The sequence below is a fragment of the Narcine bancroftii genome, chromosome 1 (genome assembly GCF_036971445.1).
Source record: "Narcine bancroftii isolate sNarBan1 chromosome 1, sNarBan1.hap1, whole genome shotgun sequence".
Taxonomy (NCBI): domain Eukaryota; kingdom Metazoa; phylum Chordata; class Chondrichthyes; order Torpediniformes; family Narcinidae; genus Narcine; species Narcine bancroftii.
The window spans coordinates 151,971,796-151,998,467 of record NC_091469.1 but is presented as its reverse complement, the minus strand read 5'-3'; the positions used below and the strand labels follow the sequence as shown (position 1 = coordinate 151,998,467).

Here is a 26,672-nt window from a genome sequence, read left to right as displayed (position 1 = left end):
AGCCTCACCAAACGAACCCAGCTCAGTGCGGACATTGGCGACTTCAGTGGTTTTTACGAGGCTGTAAAGGTTGTGTACGGCTCCTCACCCCAAGTCCAAAGCCCGCTGCGCAGCTCAGACGGCAAAGTCCTCCTCAGCGACAAGATCTCCATCCTCAACCGATGGTCAGAACACTTCCAATCTCTTTTCAGTGCCAACCGCTCAGTCCAAGATTCCGCCCTGCTCCAGCTCCCTCAACAGCCCCTAAGGCTAGAGCTGGATGAGGTCTTCACCCGGGATGAGACATATAAGGCAATTGAACAACTGAAAAGTGGCAAAGCAGCAGGTATGGATGGAATCCCCCCAGAGGTCTGGAAGGCTGGCGGCAAAACTCTGTATGCCAAACTGCATGAGTTTTTCAAGCTTTGCTGGGACCAAGGAAAACTGCCTCAGGACCTTCGTGATGCCATCATCATCACCCTGTACAAAAACAAAGGCGAGAAATCAGACTGCTCACGCTGCTCTCCATTGCAGGCAAAATCTTCGCTAGGATTCTCCTAAATAGAATAATACCTAGTGTCGCCGAGAATGTTCTCCCAGAATCACAGTGGTTTTCGCGCAAACAGAGGAACTACTGACATGGTCTTTGCCCTCAGACAGCTCCAAGAAAAGTGCAGAGAACAAAACAAAGGACTCTACATCACCTTTGTTGACCTCACCAAATCCTTCGACACCATGAGCAGGAAAGGGTTTTGGCAAATACTAGAGCGCCTCGGATGCCCCCCAAAGTTCCTCAACATGGTTATCCAACTGCACGAAAACCAACAAGGTCGGGTCAGATACAGCAATGAGCTCTCTGAACCCTTCTCCATTAACAATGGCGTGAAGCAAGGCTGCGTTCTCGCACCAACCCTCTTTTCAATCTTCTTCAGCATGATGTTGAACTAAGCCATGAAAGACCTCAACAGTGAAGACGCTGTTTACATCCGGTACCGCACGGATGGCAGTCTCTTCAATCTGAGGCGCCTGCAAGCTCACACCAAGACACAAGAGCAACTTGTCCGTAAACTACTCTTTGCAGACGATGCCGTTTTAGTTGCCCATTCAGAGCCAGCTGTTCAGCGCTTGACGTCCTGTTTTGCGGAACTGCCAAAATGTTTGGCCTGGAAGTCAGCCTGAAGAAAACTGAGATCCTCCATCAGCCAGCTCCCCACCATGACTACCAGCCCCCCCACATCTCTATCGGGAACACAAAACGGTAAACCAGTTTACCTATCTCAGCTGCACCATTTCATCAGATGCAAGGATCGACAACGAGATAGACAACAGACTCGCCAAGGCAAATAGTGCCTTTGGAAGACTACACAAAATAGTCTGGAAAAACAACCAACTGAAAAACCTCACAAAGATAAGCGTATACAGAGCCGTTGTCATACCCACACTCCTGTTCGTCTCCGAATCATGGGTCCTCTACCGGCATTACCTACGGCTCCTAGAACGCTTCCACCAGCGTTGTCTCCGCTCCATCCTCAACATTCATTGGAGCGACTTCATCCCTAACATCGAAGTACTTGAGATGGCAGAGGCCGACAGCATCGATTCCACGCTGTTGAAGATCCAGCTGCGCTGGGTGGGTCACGTCTCCAGAATGGAGGACCATCGCCTTCCCAAGATCGTGTTATATGGCGAGCTCTCCACTGGCCACCGTGACAGAGGTGCACCAAAGAAGAGGTACAAGGACTGCCTAAAGAAATCTCTTGGTGCCTGCCACATTGACCACCGCCAGTGGGCTGATATCGCCTCAAACCGTGCATCTTGGCGCCTCACAGTTCGGCGGGCAGCAACCTCCTTTGAAGAAGACCGCAGAGCCCACCTCACTGACAAAAGACAAAGGAGGAAAAACCCAACCAACAAATTTTCCCCTGCAACCACTGCAACCGTGTCTGCCTGTCCCGCATCGGACTTGTCAGCCACAAACGAGCCTGCAGCTGACATGGACATTTACCCCTCCATAAATCTTCGTCCGCGAAGGCAAGCCAAAGAGTGGTACATTATTATTTGCTTCTGTTCCAAATTATTGTAGGAGATCCCAGGTGGTAAAATGGCTAGGATATATCAAGTTTACTCTCAACTGTACAGGAGGTTGACAGAGCTTGTATCAACCAAGACCAGTGGCAAGGGAATCTCTGTGATAGGGAGTCTTGAGAACCATGGGATCATTTTTTTTCCCCTCCTGAGAATTCATAGTTTGGCATACCAATATTATAGTGATGTGAGAACACGCAACACCGTCAGTTCCTATCACTTGGTGGTGCACTGATCGTTGGGTCAGAATGGTGTGTGGTTTAATTTAGATGGGCTTTTAGGATCTTCTGGCACTAAAGATAAGGGAATAATTTTCCTTGTTTCCTGGCCGACATTCCTAGCTTGGAGAGCAGCAGAAAGTCAACTGGTCCTTGATTCTGTTTCAAATGTGGTGAGTGTGAAGTATCTGCAACATGAGATAGTTGTGTGATGTATTTTGAAGCACTCTAACAGCCATTATCGATGGGGGCTGTACGGCCATAGCACATTTCGGGGGCTTGGGCTGAAATCGTAAACCATATTTTATGTAGTTGTTTGGAGAGAAGGATGGAAGAAATCAACTAAACTCGACCACTTCACAGGGAAGGGGGTCCATAAACTTTGAGTAGAGAAGTGGGCCAGAACCCCCAAAAACGGTTGAGAATGGCTGTTCTAACATGTTTCACTTGTACACTCCTGAATTTTAGAACACGATACACAACTACATTCGGCTCTTTGAGCCTCTGGTCATCAAGGCCTTGAAACAGTATACCACGACCACATCTGTCCACCTGCAAAGACAAGTGCTTGATTTGTTGGCCCAGCTTGTGCAGCTCAGGGTGAACTACTGCCTCCTTGACTCTGATCAGGTTAGTGCTTGCTTTGGTTGGAAATATACTTGTCTTGACTGTGACAGAAATGGCAGTGAAATTGAATTGGGGGCAGAGATGCATAAATACAAGGGACATGAATTTAGAGAATCCAAATTTGTTGTTATGAACATGTCATGAAATTCATTGTTTTGTGGCAGCATTAACGTGCAAACCACCTTACAAAATAATTAAAAATAGTGCAAGAAAAAGAAAAGGTTAAAGTGAGGCAGTGTCTTTGGTTCGTTGTTCATTCAAAAAACTGATGGCAGAGGAGAAGAAACTGTCCTTATGCTGCTGAGACCTTATCTTCAGGCTCCTGTACCTTTTTCCCAATGGTAGCAGTGTAAAGAGGGCATATCTGGGTGGAGTGGGTCCTTGAGGATAGAGGCTGCTTTCTTAAGACATCGTTTCTAGTAGATGTCCTCGATAGAGTGAAGTCTGATCCCTGTGATGTCGCAGGTTGAGTTGACAACCCTATGTCCTGAGCATTGGCACCTCCATACTAAACAGTGATGAAACCAGCCAGAATGCTCTGCATGGAACACCCGTAGAAGATTTCAAGTCTTTATTGACATCCCAAATCTCCTCAAACTTCTCATGAACTGGTGAGCCATCTTCATGATTGCATTGACATGGAGGTTCCAAGACAGATCCTCTGAGATGTTGACACTCAGGAATTTGAAGTTCTTGGGCCGGCCTCTCCATTGCTGACCCCTTGATGAGAACTGGTTCATCTACTGATTTCCTCTTGGTCTACAATCATCTCCTTGGTTTTGCTGATCTATCTCCCTCTCGTACGTTTCTTTCTTGCCGTCCGTGATTCTTCTGACAATCGTGGTGTCATCGGCATATTTGTAGATAGCATTGAATTGTACCTCGCCACACAGTCATGGATGCAGAGTGAGTAGATCCTGGGGAAGATAGCAACCTTTAAAAGAAATAGTTTTATTTTGGTTACGGTTTCAGTAAATTGTAAATGAAGTAAAAAGGTAAAGATCAGCCAGACACAGCTGAACAAAGAGCCTACATCTCTAATGCACAGTCAAAAGTGTGGACAACTGTAACTGTGCCTTCAGAATAATTGTGATTACAGTTTTCTGCTGCACACACATCTGCACAGGATTCCCACACGTCTCATACCTTCACAGCTGTTCATAATAAGCCATCAAGTGGCTGAAATAATACTTTCATTTTTTTTTAGTGCACAACTTGACGGTAAAGGAACTCACAAGGCAAGGGTAATCAGTTGTGGTAATCTAAGGAGCTACAGAACCTCCAAGTATTACTGCCAGATTTGCACTGTGAAGGATATTAGTTTCACAATAAAGTAAGGATTGGCCAGGAAACTAAATTTTGTGGCCAGAATTTCCAGGCTCAATTTCTTTCATTCATTTTCCAATCTGCCTGACTGTACTTTAGTGACATGAGACCCTCTTTGACATTCCCTTATTCTGCAACTTTTTTTGCTGTGAATCTGCCAATGTTTGTTTTCCAGTCACTTTTTACATTGAAAAGCTGTTGCCTCCACACCAGCATCCTCTAACATGCTGCCTCAGTGAGAGTGCAGGCACTAAGGGGGAGAAATTACCCAATCTCGGTGTTTATGTGGGTGGTGGAGATGTGTGAATGCATCAAAGATGCTGATTAGAACCAGAAACTTTCCATGGAGTGTTGTTCCTTTTTCTCTTTCCTAACCTAGAATCCTGTAGCTACTTAAATTAACTCTGAAGTCACCAAGAGCTTGGTATTGTAGTACATTTGTTTCTTAAATCCACAGAATTATCCAGATAATTACTGTATATACTTGTGTGATGGTTGATCCCATGCAAAAGTCACCCCGCACCAATTGGCCCCAAAAATCACATTGTTTCTGTATGACCTGTGTAAAAAATCGAGCTCCAATTTTTGGCCTAGGCAACCCGAGCTCCTGTCGCTCCCAACTGACTCGCTGCCCAACTGAGCTCCCGTCACCCCGACTGGCCAGCTGTCCACCCAAGCTCCCGTCACCTCGACCGCAGATCCTCACCCAGCCGCCACAGACTCTCTTTTCGGTCCCAGCTGCCCACCCATCCAAGCTCCAAACGCCCCAAGCTCCTGACCATCCAAGATCCTGGTGTCTTGAATGATGCAGGTTCTAACCATGGTAAAAAAGTATGTCTGTTTAAAAATCAACACCCCCAACCCCCCCAAAGTTGACCCAAAAAATTGGTCCAAATAACACGAGTATATACAGTAAACATCGCTCTTTTGCTGTGGTAATCTGAAGGGTTCATAGTGTACCGTAAATATTCATGTATAATGCGACCTATGTATAATACGGCCCCCCCTCCTCACCCACCTGTCGCGTTGCCATCTCTCCAGCCGCTCACCCGCCCTCCTGAGTCGCGCTGCCGTCTCTCATGACCCCCCCTTGCTTGCCCGATTCACGATGTCATCTCTCATGACCTCCCCTCTCCTCGCCCGCCCGAGTCGGGCTGCCGCTCGCCCGCCCGAGTCGGGCTGCCGCTCGCCCGCCCGAGTCGGGCTGCCGCTCGCCCGCCCGAGTCGTGCTGCCGCTCGCCCGCCCGAGTCGTGCTGCCGCTCGCCCGCCCGAGTCGTGCTGCCGCTCGCCCACCCGCAGAACAAAATTTTTAAAATTTTACTCTCAAGTATAATGTGACCCCCCCCCCCCCCTATTTTTGAGGGGAAAAATGGGGGAAATTTTTTTTGCATTAGACACGAATATTTACGGTAATCTTTCCTTTTCACTGGGTGTACTTGTTAACAGTTTGATTTGTATATCTTGTGGTAAAGAAACTAATGCAGGATTGTTTAATACTGAGATTCTCTTGTTTGGCTCCTCAAGAAGAGTTGACATATTGCACGTTTTCTCCAAAGTAAAATCTGTAAATTCACCAATTTAAGAAGTGGAAGTTGGAATAACATGGCCACCTCAAGTCTGTCACGTCAATAAGATTCTGACTGATCTGTTCTTCGTCTCAACTCAACTCCACTTAAACCTTTGTTCAAAATGCTATTTTGCTTAGGAATGGATTCAAGGACTGAACCCTTGACAGAAGAAATTCCTTATCTGTTTTAAATGGATGAGCTCTTATTCCAATTTTTCCTCTTCCCACCCCACCCATTGTGAGGAGTAAGTTCTCAGCATCAAATGACCTCAAGCAGTTTGTTTCAATTAAATCATTTGAGTATCGATGCAACTTGCTCAATCTTTTCACATAAGCCACCCCTTTCATCCTCTATAAACCTGTAAAGCTTCTCTAAACCGGCACAAACACTAATCTTTCCAAAAAACATTTCGAAAGAAGCTTTTAATCCAGAGAGCTGTTGGAATGTAGAAGGTATTATAACTGAAGAGAACTCTTTTTAAAAATTTTTTTTAAATTTTTCACATAATGAACTATATTAACCAAAATACACACAAACATTTCCCTCTTGAATATACACAGTGTAATTTTCTCCCCTTTCTCCCCCCTCCCTTCCCATCCCCCTCCCTACCCACTAAACGTTCAACATGTACAATACAATAAACCCATTAAACAATGTCATCACACAATGAAAATAAACAAGAAAATTGTGTCATCTACTTTTACGCACTGGGTCAGTTCATTTCGTCGTCTTCTCATTTTAGGGGGTGGGGGTCCGCGATAGGCCCTCTTTGTTGTGTTCCATGTACGGTTCCCAAATTTGTTCGAATACTGTGACGTTATTTTTTAAATTATATGTTATTTTTTCCAATGGAATACATTTATTCATTTCTATGTACCATTGCTGTACTCTCAGGGTCTCTTCTGATTTCCAGGTTGACATACATTTTTTTGCTACAGCTAAGACTATCATAATAAATCTTTTTTTGTGCTTCATCCAAATTGAGGCCAAGTTCTTTACTTCTTATATTACTTAGAAGAAAGATCTCTGGATTTTTTGGTATGTTGCTTTTTGTGATTTTATTTAATACCTGATTTAGATCTTCCCAAAACTTTTCCACTTTCTCACATGCCCTAATTGCATGTACTGTTGTTCCCGTTTCTTTCTTACAGCGAAAACATCTATCTGATACTGTTGGGTGCCATTTATTTAACTTTTGGGGCGTGGTGTATAGCCTGTGTAACCAATTTTATTGTATCATGCGTAACCTCGTGTTTATTGTATTTCTCATAGTTCCGGAGCATAGCTTTTCCCATTTTTCATTTTTTATCTTTGTTTAGATCTTGTTCCCACTTTTGTTTGGGTTTACAGCTTATTTCATCGTTCTCTTTCTTGCAGCTTGATGTACATGTTTGTTATAAATCTTTTAATTATCATTGTGTCTGTAATCACATATTCAAAGCTGTTTCCTTTTGGTAACCTCAGACTGTTTCCCAATTTGACCTTCAAGTAGGTTTTCAGTTGGTGGTATGCAAACATTGTATTATGAGTTATTCCATATTTGTACTTTCCCTTGCAACCGCTGCAATCGTGTCTGCCTGTCCCGCATCGGACTGGTCAGCCACAAACGAGCCTGCAGCTGACGTGGACTTTTTTACCCCCTCCATAAATCTTCGTCCGCGAAGCCAAGCCAAAGAAAAAAAGAAAGAAAAAAGACTTTATAACATAACATAACATAACAATTACAGCACGGAAACAGGCCATTAGGCCCTTCTAGTCCGCACCGAACCAAACACCCCTTTCTAGTCCCACCTCCCTGCACAATGCCCATAACCCTCCATCTTCTTCTCATCCATATACCTGTCCAACCTTTTCTTAAATAATACAATTGACTCCGCCACCACTATTTCTCCCGGAAGCTCATTCCACACGGCTACCACTCTCTGAGTAAAGAAGTTCCCCCTCATGTTACCTCTAAACCTCTGCCCCTTAATTCTTAACTCATGTCCTCTTGTTTTAAACTTTCCTCCTCTTAACGGAAATAGTCTATCCACATCCATTCTGTCTATCCCTTTCATAATCTTAAATACTTCTATCAAATCCCCTCTCAACCTTCTACGCTCCAAAGAATAAAGACCCAATCTGTCCAAGCTCTCCCCATACTCCAGATGCTTAAACCCAGGCAACATTCTGGTAAACCTTCTCTGCACTCTCTCCACTCTGTTTATATCCTTCCTATGATTAGGCGACCAGAACTGCACACAGAACTCCAAATTAGGCCGCAGCAACGTCTTATACAATCTCAACATCACCTCCCAACTCCTATATTCCATGCAATGATTGATAAAGGCCAGCATACTAAAAGCCTTCTTCACCACCCTATTCACGTGAGTTTCTACCTTCAGGGAACGATGTACCGTTACTCCTAAATCTTTCTGCTCTTCTGTATTCCTCAATGCTCTCCCATTTACCACATATGTCCTATTCTGATTCTTCTTACCAAAATGAAGCACCTCACACTTATCAGCATTAAATTCCATCTGCCATTTTTCAGCCCACTTTTCTAAGCAGCCCAAATCCCTCTGCAATCCTTGAAAACCTTCTTCATTATCCACTATTCCACCTATCTTAGTATCGTCTGCATATTTACTAATCCAATTCACGACCCCATCATCTAGATCATTAATGTATATAACGAACAACAATGGGCCCAATACAGATCCTTGAGGCACACCACTGGTCACCGGCCTCCAACCTGACAGACAATTATCCACTACCACTCTCTGGCCTCTCCCTTTCAGCCAATGTTCAATCCATTTGACTATCTTAAAATTTATACCTAAAGACTGCACCTTCCTAACTAACCTTCCATGTGGTACCTTATCGAAGGCCTTACTGAAGTCCATATAGACAACATCCACTGCGCTACCCTCATCCACATTCCTAGTCACCTCTTCAAAAAATTCAATCAGATTGGTCAAACATGACCTTCCTCCCACAAATCCATGTTGATTGCTCCTGATCAGACCCTGTCTATCCAGATGTTTATAAGTACTATCTCTAAGAATTTTCTCCATTAATTTACCTACCACAGACGTCAAACTTACAGGCTGATAGTTGCCAGGCTTCTTCCTTGAACCCTTTTTAAATAACGGAACCACATGCGCAATTCGCCAATCCTCCGGCACTATCCCCATATCTAATGACATTTGAAAAATTACCGCCAGAGCCTCTGCTATTTCCTCCTTCACTTCTCTCAATGTCCTGGGGAAGATCCCGTCTGGTCCCGGAGACTTATCCACCTTTATATTCTTCAAAAGCCTTAAAACTACACCTTTTGTAATCTCTATATTCCCCATATTTACCCAATTTGCTTTTTTTTATCCCACATCTCCCAATATCCTTCTCCTTAGTGAATACCGAAGAAAAGAAACTGTTCAATATCTCCCCCATTTCTCTAGGTTCCACACACAGTTTTCCACTCTGATTTTCTAAGGGACCAATTTTGTCTCTAGCTTTCCTCTTACCATTAACATATTTGTAGAACTCTTTTGGATTAGTTTTCACCCTGCTTGCCATAGTTTTCTCGTACCTTCTTTTAGCTTTCCTAATTCCTCTCTTAAGATTCCTCTTACATTCAATGTATCTTTCAAACATCTCCTTAACTCCATGCTTCTTATATCTAATGTACGCCTCCCTTTTTCTTCGAACCAAGTTTCCAATATTCCTTGAAAACCACGGCTCTCTCAAACCTTTTGCCCCTCCTTTTAACCTAACAGGAACATAAAGCTTCATTTGTCCTTCATTTGTTCAAAAGACAATAAATTATTTCCCAAAAAACAATTTTCTATTCTTTTGATCCCTTTTCTCTCCCATTCTCTAAAGGAAAGGTTATCTATTACGAAAGGAATTAGTTGATTTTGTGTCAATAATAATATTGTAGTTGGTAATTAGTTTTTTTCCTTTCCATGTGAATCTTCTTCCAAATGTTGAGCAGATGGTGCAGTACGGTGAACTTCTATGTTGCACCAGCTTTTCATCCCACTTATAAAGTATATCTTCTGGTACCTTCTCCCCTATTTTATCTAGCTCTAACCTGGTCCAATCTGGTTTTTCCCTTGTTTGATAAAAATCTGATAGATATTTTAATTGTGCTGCTCTATAATAATTCTTAAAGTTTGGTAGCTGTAAGCCCCCTTGTTTGTACCATTCCGTTAATTTATCGAGCACTATCCTCGGTTTCCCCCCTTTCCATAAGAATTTCCTTATTATTTTCTTTAGCTCATTGAAGAATTTCTCTGTTAAGGGAATTGGTAACAATTGGAATGTATTGTTTCCTTGGGAAGATATTCATTTTAATGCAATTTACCCTTCCTATCAGTGTTAGTGGTAAATCTTTCCAATGTTCTAAGACATCTTGTAATTTCTTCATTAATGGCTGATAATTTAATTTGTATAGATGACCTAGATTATTATCTACTCTAATATCTAGGTATCGGATTACTTGTGTTTGCCATTTAAATGGTGATTCTTTCTTAAACTTTGTGAAATCCGCATTATTCATTGGCATCATTTCACTTTTATTTGCGTTGATCTTATACCCCGATACTTCTCCATATTCCTTCAATTTCTTATGTAATTCTTTTATTGATAATTCTGGTTCTGTTAAGTATACTATGATGTCATCTGCAAATAGACTGATTTTATATTCCTTCTCTTTTATTTTTATCCCTTTTATTTTATTTTCTGTTCTTATCAGTTCTGCCAAGGGTTCTATAGCTAAAGGGAACAGTGAGGGTGATAGTGGACATCCCTGCCTAATTGACCTGCTTAATTTAAATTGGTTTGATATATATCCATTTACTGTCACCTTCGCCAATGGTCCCTTATATAATGCTTTAATATATATCTCTGGTAGGTTGAACCTCTGTAGTATTTTGAATAAATAATTCCATTCTACCCTGTCAAAGGCTTTCTCTGCGTCTAAAGCCACTGTTGGCGTCTTATTTCCTTGTACTGCATGGATTAAGTTAATGAGCTTATAGACATTGTCCGTTGTTCGTCTTTTCTTAATAAATCCAGTTTGATCTTGTTTTACTATTTTTGGTACACAGTCGGCCAATCTATTTGCTAATAGTTTTGCTATTATCTTAAAATCTGAGTTAAGTAGAGATATTGGTCTATACGATGCTGGTGTTAGTGGATCTTTCCTCGTCTTTGGTATTACTGTAATTATTGCTGTTGTACATTAATCTGGCATGTTTTGTGTTTCTTCATTCTGGTTCATTACTTCCAGGAGAGGAAGAAATAATAAGTCTTTAAATGTTTTATAGAATTCTATTGGGAGTCTGTCCTCTCCAGCCGTTTTATTGTTCGGTAGCTTTTTTAATATATCCTGTATTTCCTCTATTTCAAATGGTTTTATCAATTTATTTTGCTCCTCTTCTTGCAATTTTGGTAGTTCAATTTTAGCGAGAAACTCATCTATTTTGTCTTCTTTCCCTTCGTTCTCAGTTCGGTATAATTGCTCATAGAATTCCTTAAAAGTTTTCATTGATCTCTGTTGGGTTATATGTAATTTGTTTGTCCTTTTTCCTTGATGCCAATACCGTTGTTTTAGTTTGTTCCGTTTTAAGCTGCCAAGCTAGTATTTTGTGTGTTTTTTTTCTCCTAGCTCGTAATACTTCTGCTTTGTCTTCATTATGTTCTTCTCCACCTTATACGTTTGTAGTGTTTTGTATTTTATTTTTTTGTCCAGCAATTCTTTTCTTTTTGTTGTATCTTCCCTTGTTGCTAGTTCTTTTTCTGTACTTACTATTTCCCTTTCCAGCTGTTCTATTTCCCGATTGTCGTCCTTCTTCATCTTAGTTACATAACTTATTATCTGCCCTCTTATGAAAGCTTTCATTGCATCCCATAATATAAATTTATCTTTCACTGATTCTGTATTTATTTCACATTTTAATTTGGCGCTCAATGAATTCTCTAAAATCTTGTCTTTTAAGTAGCTTGGAGTTTAACCTCCATCTATACGTTCTTGGTGGGATGTCCTCCAGCTCTATTGCTAATAACAGGGGTGAGTGATCCGATAAAAATCTAGCTTTATATTCCGTTTTCCTAACTCTCCCTTGGATATGGGCTGACAACAGGAACAGGTCAATCCTTGAGTATGTTTTATGTCTACTCGAATAACATGAGTATTCCTTCTCCTTTGGGTGTTGTCTCCTCCATATATCCAAAAGTTGCATTTCCTGCATTGATTTAACCATAAATTTGGCTTCTTTGTTCTTTCTGCTAGTCTTTTGTCCAGTTTTATCCATCTTTGAATCCAAATAAAGTCCCCTCCTATCAATATATTCCCCTGCGTATCTGCAATCTTCAAAAAGATATCTTGAATAAACTTTTGATCCTCTTTAGATGCATATATATTGACCAAATTCCATAATTCTGAATATATCTGGCACTTTATCATTACCTACCTCCCTGTTGGATCTATTATTTCCTCCTCTATTTTGATTGGTACATTTTTAGTGATTAATATAGCTACACCTCTGGCTTTTGAGTTGTATGATGCTGCCGTTACGTGCCCTACCCAGTCTCTCCTTCATTTCTTGTGTTCCACTTCAATTAGATGCGTTTCCTGCACGAATGCTATATCAATTTTTTCTTTCTTCAGTAAATTTAATGGCCTCTTCCTTTTGATTTGGTTATGTATTCCATTAATATTTATAGTCATATAGTTCAACATGGCCATTTCATACCTTGTTTACATCACATTTCCGCTTCCTCACCACCACCTTTCCCCTTTTCTCCATTTCCATTTCTCAGTTTTCTTTTTTTGAACACACTGTATGACAACACTTCTAAAACATAAACTATTTCAACCATTCCCACATCTAAAATTCCCTTAACCCCAAATGTACCCCCCCCCTCTCTGAGTCACCCCTTGTCCCTTGCTGGGCAACCACAACTCCATTCGAACTGCGAACCCGTTCACAAGTGTCAACTGATTTCGCAGTGACTGTTATTCTCTCCCACCCAACCCCCTCCAGAAAAGACTTTTATCTTCCCATTACAACAAAGCTCCCCCTCATTTCTTCTCTTTTTCTTTGTATGTTTTATTTCTTTATTATTAATTTTATTTTTTTAACCCCTCCTCTTTTTTCCCCCTTCTCCCTTACTTCCCCTTTCTTCCCTCCTTTAGTTCTTACTTATACATTATTTTTACTTCTTTATATGTAGTTTGTTGTCGTTCTTTGTTCTTGTTACATCTCTTCATCTCTCTTTCTGTCTTGCAGGCGTTCTGCAAATTCTCGTGCTTTCTCCGGATCCGAGAAGAGTCTGTTTTGCTGCCCTGGAATAACTATTTTAAGCACCGCTGGATTTCTTAACATAAATTTATAGCATTTCTTCCATAAGATCCATTTCGCTGCGTTAAACTCCTTCCTCTTCTTCAGGAGCTCAAAATTTATGTCTGGGTAGAAAAATTTTTTTGACCTTTGTATTCCAGTGGTTTTTTGTCTTCTCTCATTTTATTAATTGCCTTCTCCAATATATTTTCTCTTGTCGTGTATCTCAAGAATTTTATTAAAATGGATCTTTGTTTATGTTGTGACTGTGGTTTCGGAGCTAATGTTCTGTGTGCCCTTTCTATTTCCATTCCTTCCTGCATTTCTGGCATTCCCAGGACTTTTGGGGTCTATTCTTTTATAAATTCCTTCATATCTTTGCCTTCTTCATCTTCCTTAAGGCCCACTATCTTTATATTGTTTCGCCTACTATAGTTTTCCATTATATCCATCTTCTGAGCTAACAACTCCTGTGTTTCTTTAACTTTTTTATCAGTTTCTTCCAATTTTCTTTTTAAGTCGTTCACTTCCATATCTACTGCCATTACACGTTCTTCCACATTTTCTAATCTTTTCCCTACATCTGTTCTGACCAGCTCTATTCTACTCACTTTTTCTTCTATACTTTTCATTTTACTTTTCATTTCACTAAATTCTAGTGTCAGCCATTCTCTTAATGCTTTCATATGTTCTTGAATTTTTTTTTTAACTATGTACTGTCCATTCACTTTATCTACTATTCCTCTGTGGAGAGCTTGGTGTTCTCCTTCTTCTTCTGTGTCTGCTCTTGGGTTTGTGTCTTCTATTTCTCTTCCTTGTATCTGTGTCTCTTCTGATTTTCTTGTTGAGCTGCTTGTCTCAGTTTGTTGGGAATTTTTTGTTCCATGACATCTTGATGTTGGTCCTCTTCTGGGCTGGTTATCTGTTGTCTCTAGTTTCCTTTTTTACCTTTTCACCCCTCCCGTTCCCATTTTTTTTTTATCTTCCAACTGGGAGCCCTGCTGTCGGGCCTCTCTCAGCTCTTCGTGCTGTGGAGTTTCACTCCACAGCTGGTCCTCCCCCCCCCCCCCGTCGGTGTTGTCTTTGTCGTGCGCATCGTGCATGCGCAATTCCTCGCGCGTGCGCAGTTGCGCACCTCTGTTTGGCTCCGTGAACTATCTTTGCAGCCCTGCGGTCAGTGGGTCGCGACCCTGCAGGGTCTCCACTAACCTCTGGGAGTGGGCTCCTCTTTCCACGGCGGGTCCCTGCTTTTCTGTGCAGGTAAAGCCTTCACCTTTCTCTTCCGGCATCTTTCTTTCTTCTCTTTTCCCCGTTGTTTTTGGCTCTTCTTTCTTGGGTGCCATTTTCTCCACACCTTTATTTTTTATTTGTTGTGATTTGTGTGTCTGGGGCTTTGTTTTTTCTTCACTTATTTCCTTCTTTTCTGGAGAGGGCTGGTATTCTCCTCCTGAAGAGAACTCTTAAAATACAAATAAGCTTGCAGAATGTCTGTAAATTACAAATTAACAATGTAGTTAAGTAAAAGTTATGTTTCTTTTGAGGAAATGAAGAGGCTAACTGGGGTTGAAGAATGAAGGGGAAGATTGACAAGTCGAAATATATTGACACAAAGTTTACAAGCAATAAAATTGCAAAGAAAACACAGGGGAATGATTATTGAGAGGCAGCATTCAAAAGCTGTGAAATTATATTTAAACATATGAGGTATAGGTTAGACTGCACTTCAGATAATTTGCATAGTTCTTCATGTTACAACTATTCAATACATTGTTAAGGAGATGGAAGCACCATGGAAATTGCAAAATGCAAGGTTCAGACAAGAAATGAAACATCTGAGAAAAGAGCTTGTCCTGTCTAAAAAAAAAAAGAGGGCATAGAGATATTCAAACGATCAGTTAAGTAAAAATGGGTTTGACGTGTGGTCATGGAACCGATACAGATAAAAGAGGAGGAAGTGTTTGCTGTCTTAAAGCAAATAAGGGTGAATAAATTCCCAGAGCCTGACAAGATATTCCCTCGGACCTTGAAGGAAGCTAATGTAGGAATTGCAGGGGCTCTGGCAGAAATAATTAAAATGTCCTTAGCCAAGGGTGTGATGCCAGAGGATTGGAGGATACCTCATGTCATTTCTGTTGTTCAAAAAAAGGCTCCAAAAGTAACCTTGGAAATTATAGGCTAGTGAGCCTGACATCAGTAGTAGGTCAATTATTAGAAGGTGTTGTAAGAGATCAGATATACAATTATGTGGATAACCATAGACTGATTATGGATAGTCAACGTGACTTTGAGCATGGAAGATCATGTTTAACCAATCTTGAGGAGATTTTTGAGGAAGTTACAGAAGGAAAAGTTGTGTATGTTGTCTACATTGAGTTTAGTAAGGCCTTTGATGAGATCCCACATGGGAGGTTAGTCAGGAAGATTCAGATGCTAGGTATTCAAGATGTGAGAAACAGAAGGACCTTCACAGAAATTGCTCGAGACAAAAATTGAGAACAAAGAACATTTATTATACAGCAATGCAAAGTTGGGTGCTTTCCCCTTACCCTGGGAATACACACATACACTGGGGCTCACCCAACTTTTATACAGTTGATTTCAGTATAGAAGTACCCTCCCCCTTACAATCTTCTGCCTCCTGGATGAGTTTGGCATTAGGCAATCCTGTCTGCCTATGTGCTGTTTCTGTGAACTTGGAGGACCAGGGGGTATCCTTTCGGTGTCCCATCATGTCATTGTCCTTATTCGCACCTTCTCGACTCTCAGGGCTTACTAACTTATATGCAGAACTTGCTAATTCTGTCTAAAAGGCTAGAAGACCCTTATCTTATTCAGACTAACTTTACTTCCTACATTCTATTATCTATCCTTATCCTATTCATACTGGCTTTATTCATTACACATATATCCATACTAGTTTTCTTCATCTTTCATATTTTCATATTAGTTTTACTCATCTCTCACAAAGGTGAAGTAGTGAACTGGATTCGACAGTGGCTGGATGGGAGAACCAGAGTAGTTGTGGATGATTGCTTCTCAGACTGGAGGCCTGTAACGATTGGATCGGTACTGGGACCATTGTTGTTTATCATTAATATCAATGATCTGGATGATAATGTGGTAAATTTGATTAGCAAATTTGCAGATTACACTAAGATTGGAGGCCTTGTGGACAACGTGGAAGGCTTTCAAAGCTTGCAGAGGGATCTGGATTAGCTGGAAAAATGGGCTGAAAAATGGCAGATGGAATTTAATGCAGACAAGTTTGAGGTGTTGCATTTTAGAAGGACAAAGCAAGGAGTGACGTAAACGGTGAATGGTAAAGCACTGAAGAGCATGGTAGAACAGGGACCTGGGAATAAAGATACATAATTCCCTGAAAGTGGCATCACAGGTGGATAGGGTTGTAAAGAGAAGTTTTGCCATATTGGCCTTATAAATCAAAGTATTGAGTATTGGAGTTGGGATGTTCAGTTAAAGTTGTACAAGACATTTAGAGTAATGTGTGCAGTTTTGACACCTTACTAGAGGAAAGATATCAATCAGATGGAAAGAGTGCAGAGAAGATTTACTAGTGTGACAGAGTATATAGAAGTGTTTGGGAGATAAATTGGGAAAGGTTTGTTAGAGCAGGTCACACACAAACACTTTAAAACACAGAATCTTTGCAGGAGCTTTTGCAAGAGAGCTCTGACTCATGATGGACTGTCATTTTCAAAAGGCAACAAATATAACAACAGGCAGTAGCAGCTTGGTCTGGGAAACAGAACTTGCTGTCTGGAAGGTCATGTGATCTTTGCAGGCAGAGAGGAGAAAAAAACAGGCTCTGCTCTCAGAGTTGGATGGAGTGAGAGAGAGGAGAGACACAGACATCGGTTCCAGAGGGACAAGTTGGCAAGCTTTGGAAGACGGCCTGGTCAAAGGAGAGGACTGGCTGTCCGGTGTTTCCCTTGGAATAGGTGAAACAGAATGGAACTCTGTGGTGACCTGAAGTAAGAGGTGATCATCTGGAGAACCCTGAAGGGAGAAGTTTCGTCAGCAAGACAGTGGAGTGGCTGATTAAAAAGGAATCAGCTGTGGATCTCCTGGAACAAGAGAAACTCTCTCTCTCTCTTTTTCTCTCTCTCTCTCTTTTTTTCTCTCTCTCTCTCTCTCTCTCTCTCTCTCTCTCTCTCTCTCTCTCTCTCTCTCTGAAAACCAACAAGAACCCTTCTGAGTGGTACCCATTTACCTGTTAAGCACCAAAGCCTGGTGAACTTTATTAACGTTAACTTCTGTGCACAGTACAAGAATTGACTGCAACCAGTGAGATTGGAAGGTGAACCAAAGATCTTTGCTGAACTTCCACACTTCCACACACGTGCGCTTAGGATTAGAAGGGGGTTAAGTGAGTCAATAGAGATAAGTTAAAGTTTGATTTTATTTTCATGTTCAAAGATAATTAAAAGTAAGTTTTGTTTAAGTAACCCTTTGTCGTAGAGCATATCTATTGCTGCTGGGTTTTAGGGTCCTCTGGACTCGTAACACTAGGATGTTCCCCAGACTTCAGGAACTGTGTCACAGGGAAAGGTTAAGCTGGTTAGGACTTTATTCCCTGGAGTATAGAAGAATGAGAGGAGATTTGAAAGAGTTATTTAAAATTATGAGGCTAGACAGAGTAAATGTTGATAGGCTTTTTCCACTGAGGGTAGGTGAGATACAAACCAGAGGACATAAGTTAAGAGTGAAAGGCGAAAAGTTTAGGGGGAACTTCTTCACACAAAGAGTTGTGAGGTGTGGAACGAGCTTCCAGCTGAAATGGTGAATGAGGGCTCAGTTTTAACATATAAGAAGAATTTGGATAGGTATGTAGATAGGAGAGGTTTATGGATGGAAGAGGCTATGGGCCAGCTGCAGGTCAGTGAGACAAGGCAAAAAAATGGTTTGGCACAGACGAGAAGGGCTAAAGAGGCCTGTTCCTGTGCTGAAATGTTCTATGTTTCCACTAATGGAACTGGGTCTCCAAAAATGGGAGCTATACATATGAGACAGTCACTAATATCTCCTGTAAGCTAAGCTGCACAATTAGATGAATGGAAAATAAATACAGGAGTTTGTTGCTGGTGGAAATGACAAAAATTCTGCAAACTTTAGACAGGCAGCATCTATGCAGAAAGAAATGTCAACGTTTCAGTCAGATTACTATGGAAGGTGAGATAAACTGGAGTGGCAAGATTTTGAGGATCATTTATAACCTGACTGGGCAATTTGCCTGTTTTTGCTGTAAATTCTATGTACCAGTGTGATGCAATTGTTTATTTTCTTCTAGGTGTTCATCGGATTTGTTCTGAAGCAGTTTGAATACATAGAAGTGGGCCAATTCAGGTGAGCCAGAACAGTTGAGGATTTTTATTTTCCTGTTACTTTGTCTCATGGTAGTGCAACTTTATTACACCTGGTTTCAAATCCGGTCGTGTCTGTCAGGAGTTTGTGCGTCCTCCCCATGTCTGCGTGGGTTCCTCCAGGTGCTTCGATTTCCTCCCACTGTTCAAAGTGTATGGGGCTTGCAGGTTAATTAGGTAGCACAGGCTCGTAGGCTGGAAGGGCCTGTAACCATGCTGTATGCTCTAATTTAAAATTTAAAATAATAATCTGTGACTAAAATGTAATGGCAAACAATAGCTGCGCATTCAAAATTTTCCATCAACTCCAAGGAGATTTCCAGTGATAACTGACGAGCATATTTCTGAATTTGTGTAACACAGTGGAGTCGATCAATAATGTGCATTTTAAGAGATGCATGCTGAAAGAGCTCCATTTGTGAAGCAATGTCCCAAAATGATATTACTGAATATTTTGGCACCTTGAGTTTTATTGGTGTAAAAGAAATGCAAGCTGCCTTTTTTTGAAGACGACTTTCAGTTGTTGACGGGGCATGGTGCAGTGGCTAAGGGAGTTTGGTTATTATGGTTAAAGCACCCAAAAAATTTGAAATCATAATGAGAAGAATGTCAGCTTTAGATTCAATAAGGGGGTCATACCCAAAATGTTTGACCTGAGTTCCTCCATCACCTCCTAATTTTCTCAAGATGTCAGAATCTGCATCTTTTTGTTTCCAATTATTTGCATGTTGTTTACTTAATTTTATCTGTATTTATTTTCTAGGGAATCGGAGGCCATCATTCCAAACATATTTTTCTTCTTGGTGTTGCTATCATATGAACGTTATCACTCCAAACCAATCATTGCAATTCCCAAAATTATCCAACTGTGCGACGGGATCATGGCCAGTGGTGGGAAAGCCATAACACATGGTAATGAGCCTGGACTCCGTTCTAATCACATTGTTTATCCTTGTTTCTCATTGCTTTATAAGTGCTGCAGATACTTCGGTCACGAGTGTTGAGAACCAACTCAAAATTGCAAAACATTTTCTGTCGTGTCAGCTTGAAATGCAGGATTGGAGTTTTTGATTTAAGAATGCCTGAGTTTTTTTTTCTTCACATTGAATTAATTTCTGTATATGATTTCTTTGCTTGATGAAAACTAACATTTTCACCTTGAGTTCTGGATTAAATTCATAATCGGCAAACAAATAGAACTTTGCTGGTTAAACCAAAAGTCTGCAGGGGCTGGAGGAACTGAGCAGCTCATGCAACATCTATGGAAACCAGGAGGCAGGTTGGGAGCAGATTGGGGAGGAGCACAGGATTTTAGGTGAATGCTGGTGGGAAGGGGGGTGGAAAGAAGGGAGCAAAGGGGTGATGGGGGTGTGGTCATAGAGGTGAGAAAGATGCTGTCAAATGGGGAAAAAAGGATGGGAAGGTAAAGAAAGAAAAATGGAGATGACAGGTGAGGGGGAAAAAGGAAAAGAGTCAGAGGGATATGGAAAACAAAGTGGGGGGGAGAGAGAAAATATCGAATGGGGGGAAGGGGGTGCCAGAAGTTGGATGACAGTTTTAATGCCGTCTAGTTGAGGGAGACAAAATAATAATAGGAATTAGATCAGATGAACACAGTCTTTTTCATAGAGAAATCAGGAACCAGTGGACATGGGTTTAAGGTAAAGGTGCAGCTATTTTTTTTTACACAGAAGGTGGTGGGTGTAATAGAACGAGCTATCAGAGGGTGTAATTGAGGCAGGTACTATTGCAAAAATTTGAACAGATACATGGGTAGGATTGGTTTAGGGGATATGAGCCATCGCACACAGGAGGGACGGATGTAGCTGGGACATTTTGGTTGGCATGGGCAAGTTGGGCTGAAGGGCCTGTTTCCATGGCACTGACAAAATATAAGGTGTTCCTCCAATTTACATGACAACCTTTCATGAAGCCGTGGACAGGCAGTCAGTGTGGGAATGATATGGAATTGATGTGGCTGGCTATTGTCGCGGACAGAGAAAAGGTACTAAACAAAGCATCCCCTCCCCCTCCCCCCAACTTTTCCCTCCCCAACCTCCTTATTTGGACATTTGCCAATCTTGGTATCAATAATGAAGAGGTCAGGCCTGAAATGTCAACTGCCCTAGTGCTTTCTGTAGATGCTGTATGACCTGCATTTTTGGGCATTGAACTTGTGCTTTGGTTGATCTGTAAGTTGCAGGTTATCAAACCTAGTTGTCAACACCAAAGCTGGAGATATCTAAGAGATTACTGATTCTGGAATCACGAGCGAAGTAAAACCAATCTGCTGGAGGAACTCAGCAGGTCGAGCAGCATCAGTGGGATTAAAAGCCAACTTTTCAGGTCAAACCCCTTCATTATGACTTCAACACCAAAACTATCCTGCTCCGTGACTCTGCAACGTTCAAAACTTAAGCTTTATTTAAAAATTACCTTCAGTTGCTCTTTGTTTAAAAATGCATGAGGGTGTATATATTAGAAAATCGATGAGCAGATTCAGTACGATTTCGGGTATGATCTCTTTCAGTCCTTGATATTAGCTTTGGTACATATCACAACACTACATGGAGAATTTACAAGAAGTTTGGCTCAGCAGAGAGTGACAAGAGTGTTGAATAAAATAGTATTGAAGGGAAGCACAAGGGAAAAGAGAAGGAAAACATGCTGAAGGCTTGATGGGGAAAACTGGAAGAGCTGAAAAGTAGAGAAATGTAAGGAGCTTCCAATTCCAGAATCTTGAGCAAACAAAGAAGGTCTGGGGGGACTCTAGTCAGGCAGCGTACAGAGAAAGAATGAATAGTCAGTGTACACTTTGTCACTGTGAGAAGTGGCTGTTACTGCATACTAACGCAAACACGACCTCTTGGGATGACCCAAAATGTGTTCTCAACTTTCACGTAAAACCAGAAAATAAGTGGCAGGTCAGGCAGCATCTTTGAGAGAGAAATGTTCTCTTCCAGTCAGGTTCTCGACTCCGAGAGGGTTGTGATTTGGGCCGAGATCAGATGGGTCTCCTTTACTGAGCAATGGCTTCAAAGTCCCTACCAGTTGATAGAAAGTGTGAGTGGAGTTGACTGTCGCAGGTCAATCTCATTACTTGACTGGGAGTCAGGCAAGTCTGTAACACAGGTCTGCTTGACAGAATGATCACCAGGCTAAACAGTGGTGCCTGGAGTCTTGGATTTTTCCAAGCTTGTGGCCACAAAACAGCAGCTTAGTTTGTGCTTGCTGGGAACGTAACAGGAAGCTGATTCTAATGTGAGGTGAAACTCCAATGGTGCATCTCTGTGGGGTTCTTCGCCACTGGGAGCACAAGTTTGCTGTGAACATTTGCTTTCGTACCCTGCAGTGATGGGGCATTTCTATGAAACTGGAATTATTTGTGTCCTAGTTTTATTTTTGCCTAAGTTGATGACCAGATTTGTTAGATTTCACCACCAAGCTATCCTTGAGCAATTAATTAGCACTAGCCAAGATCTACTTTGGAGTCTGATGCCAAAATTATTGACCATTACTGATTATCATTAAACTAGAAGCCAATTTCAGTTCTTATTTTTTTTTAAAGTTCAATGCTGATTTTAATTCTGAATTTCCACACAGCATATATTTTAAGTATCTTAAAGCATTTTGTCCAGAGACATTTGATTTTAGCAGCGGCTCAGCATTCTTGCTGATGTCATAAGGTGAAACAGCACCCTTCAAGCTGGATCTCTACCAGCAAACCCTAACAGTATTGCTCTTTTAATGGAGGCTTATCCTTTGGATGTCAACTCGATTCCCACAGCTCACTTTTGGAAAAATAGTTTGGCCTGTGTCCTGGTCAAAGTTTACCTCTTGATCAGCGTAGGCCAAAATAAAAGCATAGATGATCGAGTTGTTTTGCTGTTTTGGGAGTTGTACATAACTTGGCTGCCTTCAGAAGACAAAGGCTGTACGTACTTCCAAAGTACACCATTTCATTTACTATGAAGTGCCTTGGGGAAACAATATAAGTGAAACTTCTTATTTTCATTGCCTTTATATAAAACTAACTTCGAGCAAATGTGATGCTTGTGAATATATTGTGTATTGATATTTATATCAATATTGAATTGATGAAGGATTAATTTGTTAAATAGTAAGGCTAATTACTGCTCACGGGTTCTTGCAAACAACAACAATGCAGCTGGTGTCTAAAGTATTTTTTATTGTGAAACAATGGCAAGAAACAGCAAAATGTCCACAGTGTTTAAGAAAGAAACTTGAGCTCCGAGCCACATGTTGAAAACTGCCACACTTCAGGATGGCTAATTTAGTTTTGGAAGAACGTGAACTTAACAGAATGATACAAGCAGGGACAAAGGCTCCACAAACCAAGTTGTATTTCTTAAAATTTAGCTGAAGAGATAACCTGATGGAAGTTTTCCAGATATTAAGGGGAGCTGATCAGATGGAGCGGGGTTTCAGCTGTTTGGGAGTCGAGTTCCCAGGAGCAAAGTTGAAAACAAGTCAAGTTTAGGGCTGTTCGTGCAATGCTGTTACAGTACCAGCGATGAGGACTGAGGTTTGAGACCGGTGCTGTCTGTAAGGAGTTTGTACATTCTCCCTGATGTCTGCGTAGGTTTTCCCTGAGGGCCCTGGTTTCCTTCCACCCTTGAAAAGTATACTCTTGAGTTGTAGGTCAATTGGGTGTATTTGGGCAGCATGGGGCCCATGGGCCAAAAGGGCCTGTTATCGTGCTATATGTCTAAACTTTAAAATGAGCATTTTGTGTACATACAGAGCAGGTGCATAGCAGGAATGCTGACCCAAGAATTGAATATGAATCAGAGATTGGTGAATTTTAGTTTAAAAAAAAAAGCTGGGTACTCAAACCTGAGTCTCACACACAGCAGTTATAATTTCATTAAATAGCACTCCAGGCTTGAGAAGCTAAATCATCTATTCCTGTTTCTTGAATGTATCCATCCTAAGAAGTTGTTTTCAGAGGATTCCCAAATCTGAACTAAAGGCATGGCTGCCGATAATGGAGCAGGTAAATTCAGCAATGATGGAGAGGTGAGAATCAGAGAATGAATGGAAAGGGGAAAGATCATGGAGAAATTTGAAAACTATTACCTTAAAAGGGTTTAGATGTTGATCCGTGAAGGAAAAATAGGTTTTTTTTTTGCAAATGTTGCTGAAATTGAATCTGCTTTGCCTAATTGCTTGAAACTTTCTCTGAAGAGCATATCTGTTAAGTTTCCAGTGGACAAATTCTCCTCTTGTACTTTGCCATAGCAATCCCAGCACTCCAGCCTATAGTACATGATCTGTTTGTACTGCGAGGGACCAATAAAGCCGATGCTGGCAAGGAATTGGACACACAGAAGGAGGTGGTGGTTTCGATGTTGTTGAGACTCATCCAGTACCACCAGGTACACCCTACACTTTTTAAAAATAAATTTCTGCTGCTGCCTGACTCTCTCCCCCTCTCTGTCCCAAATTTCCCACCCTTCCTACTCCGCAATTTGCTGTGCGCATTAACGTCGTGCAGAGAGCAGGCTTCAGAATGGTTGGTGTGCACAGTTGTGTGGCAGTGATGTAGATGTTGATTCGAAGATGGATAAAACGTCAGCCCTTTACCCCATTCACTTTGATCATGGCTGATCTGTCGACTTGCCTGAATGTTATATAAACCATTTAACGTCCTACTGTATAATTTTTTAAAAATCGGTTACAGTATTTTCAATAATCCCTCTGCCTCCTTCAGACGTGGTGAGTTCTATGTTCCTGCTATAGTACGTGCAGAGACGTTTAATGTCTGAATTCCCCTGCCCCTCCCATCCTGTCCTCTTCACACGAGCTTTTCAGTTTCACGGAGCCCCCCGCTCCAGCTCTTCTCCACCCCGCCACAATGAGGGGTTTGGAGAGCAAGGTTTAAAAAAAAAAGTCAATCACATCACGCCTATTTTCTAAAACTTGTTCTGCCCAAGACTGTTTCAACTGATTTCCTCTTGTTGAATGTCTGGTCCAGAATGTATTGTGATAACCTGACAGGAGTTGGGTTAATATGTTCAGGCAATTAAGTGGATCATGAAACATTCTTTATTGTGACTTGTTTTCAAAACTTATGGCATTGATTCTTCTTCTAAATTAGTTAATGCCTCTATTATGAAGGAAAACTATGAGAGTGAGAAGGAGGCCTGTTGGAAGTTCAAGGTAATTGTTGAATGGTCTGTATGAAGTGGGTTGTTTGTGCCATTGGGAAGATGCTGAATCCATTGTTAAGGAGGTAATAAGGATATTTAGAAATTCAATTCTGTCACACCGAATCGGCATATATTCCTGAGAGGAATTTTTTTTCCCGTCACATTTGAAAATGAAATGCAGTCTGGTTAAAAGGGAATCCGTAGATGCAGCATATTTGAATTTCAGAATGCATCATATTAGAACGTTAGTTTCTCTCTTTGTCACTCAAGATTCCAGCATCTGCAGGCTGTGTGTTTCACCGATAACAAATCTTGGGGTTCAAGAGCAAATGCAGCTAGAAGAAATACCGTATAGAAAGGGGAATTGGTGGATTAGAGTGTATAAAATCAGGATATATCGATCATTTTTGGATTGGAAATCATTAAAACTAAATTAGGGATGGTACTGTTTGAGTTTCTGGAATCTGTGCTGGATGTATTTTTGGCAGTCATGTTGTGGAGTTAACTGGACAGACTATCCCAGAATGACTCATTTGTATTGAGAAGGAAAAATGCCCATGACACAAGAGTAAAAGGAAAGTGAAGTAGCTTAGTCCAATTCTAAACAGAGGAATTATGGAGTTGGCTATGATAAATTGGGGAGCTCTGTTGAAAGCTGTCTGGTGGGATTGGCAATGGGTAAAATGTACAAAATGAATGCAAAAACCATTTTTTGTGGCAAAAGCACAAAAAAAATGAATATGGCTAATTATAAATTTTTAATTCAAAGTTCAGATTTATTGTCAGTATATACAGCCATGAGATTTTTTTTCTCTGCAGGCACGGCAGAATTTCTACTCGAAGTCAGATCAGATTGATGGAAGAAAGTGGTATTCCCCATGATTGGGAGCAGTTTAGGATTAGAATTTAAAATAACAGCACATGGAGTTGGAGGTACAATGCTGGCACGGTATGATAAATGTTGCCAAAAGGAGGAGAGTAGGATACTGACAAGTGGAGTGTTGTGGGGTTCAGTTCTTGGCCCCCAGCTAGTCGCGTTGATTTAAAAGGAACAGCGTCATTTTGGAAGGACTGAGTAATGAGATGCAAAGAGGTGGCTTGGATGCTATTTGTATGCCAGAAGACACAAAATATATCAAGAGCTGGGGGACAGTGGGAATATGGCATTGAGATCTGGAATCAGCCATAAAATTTAACAGCACAGAAACCGGCCACTTGGCCCATCTTGTCCATGCTGACCAAGCTATACCCAGGTGCCTGCATTTGGCCCATTTCCCTCTGAGCCTTTCAACATTATAACTGTTCCCACCACAACCACTTCCTCTGGTAGCTCGTTACATAAACTCACCTTCAGGCCTCAACGGTGGAACAAGTGGACAAAGTTACTTCAAATACAACATTTGTGATGGCGGATGAAGGTTGCCACAAATCCATCAGCTTAAATCATCGTGCTTTCCACGCCATTGGAACTAGTTGGTTGATTTGTGAAGTATCGTGTGCAACATTAACTTCACGTTAAGTAAGTTTGCGGATGACACGAAAGTTGGAGGAGATGTGGATGGAGCTGAAGGTTGTCGAAGGTCACAAGATGACATAGACAGGATGCAGAGTTGGGCAAAAAAGTGGCAGATGGATTTCAATCCGGATAAGTGTGAGGTGTGCATTTTGGAAGGACTAACCAGAAGGCTGAGTACAGGCTTAAAGGTCGGTAACTGAAGTGTGTTGATGAACAGAGGGACCTTGGGGTGCATATCCATACATTCCTGAAGGTTGCCACACAGGTTGATAGGATAGTTAAGAAGGCCTATGTGATGCTGGAATTCATTAATGGGGGGATTGAATTTAGGAGTAGTGAGGTCATGTTGCAACTCCACAAATCTTTGGTAAGACCTCACAGAGTATTGTGTTCAGATCTGGTCACCTCGTTATCGGAAGGATATGGAAGCGATAAGAGAGGCTGCAGAGCAGATTTACCAGGATGTTGCC

General features: G+C 41.3%; 1 protein-coding gene across 3 annotated transcripts in view; it reads left to right on the top strand.

Annotated features, from left to right (window-relative positions):
- The window catches only part of htt (huntingtin), a 306,184-nt gene that overhangs the window by 181,653 nt on the left and 97,859 nt on the right, over positions 1-26,672 (top strand). For all 3 annotated transcript variants that reach the window (XM_069941879.1, XM_069941874.1, XM_069941888.1), the window contains exons 32-35: positions 2,751-2,912; positions 18,441-18,496; positions 19,277-19,425; positions 23,776-23,912. In XM_069941879.1, the coding sequence (XP_069797980.1) occupies positions 2,751-2,912; positions 18,441-18,496; positions 19,277-19,425; positions 23,776-23,912 (504 nt within the window). The remainder of the gene's footprint in view (positions 1-2,750; positions 2,913-18,440; positions 18,497-19,276; positions 19,426-23,775; positions 23,913-26,672) is intronic.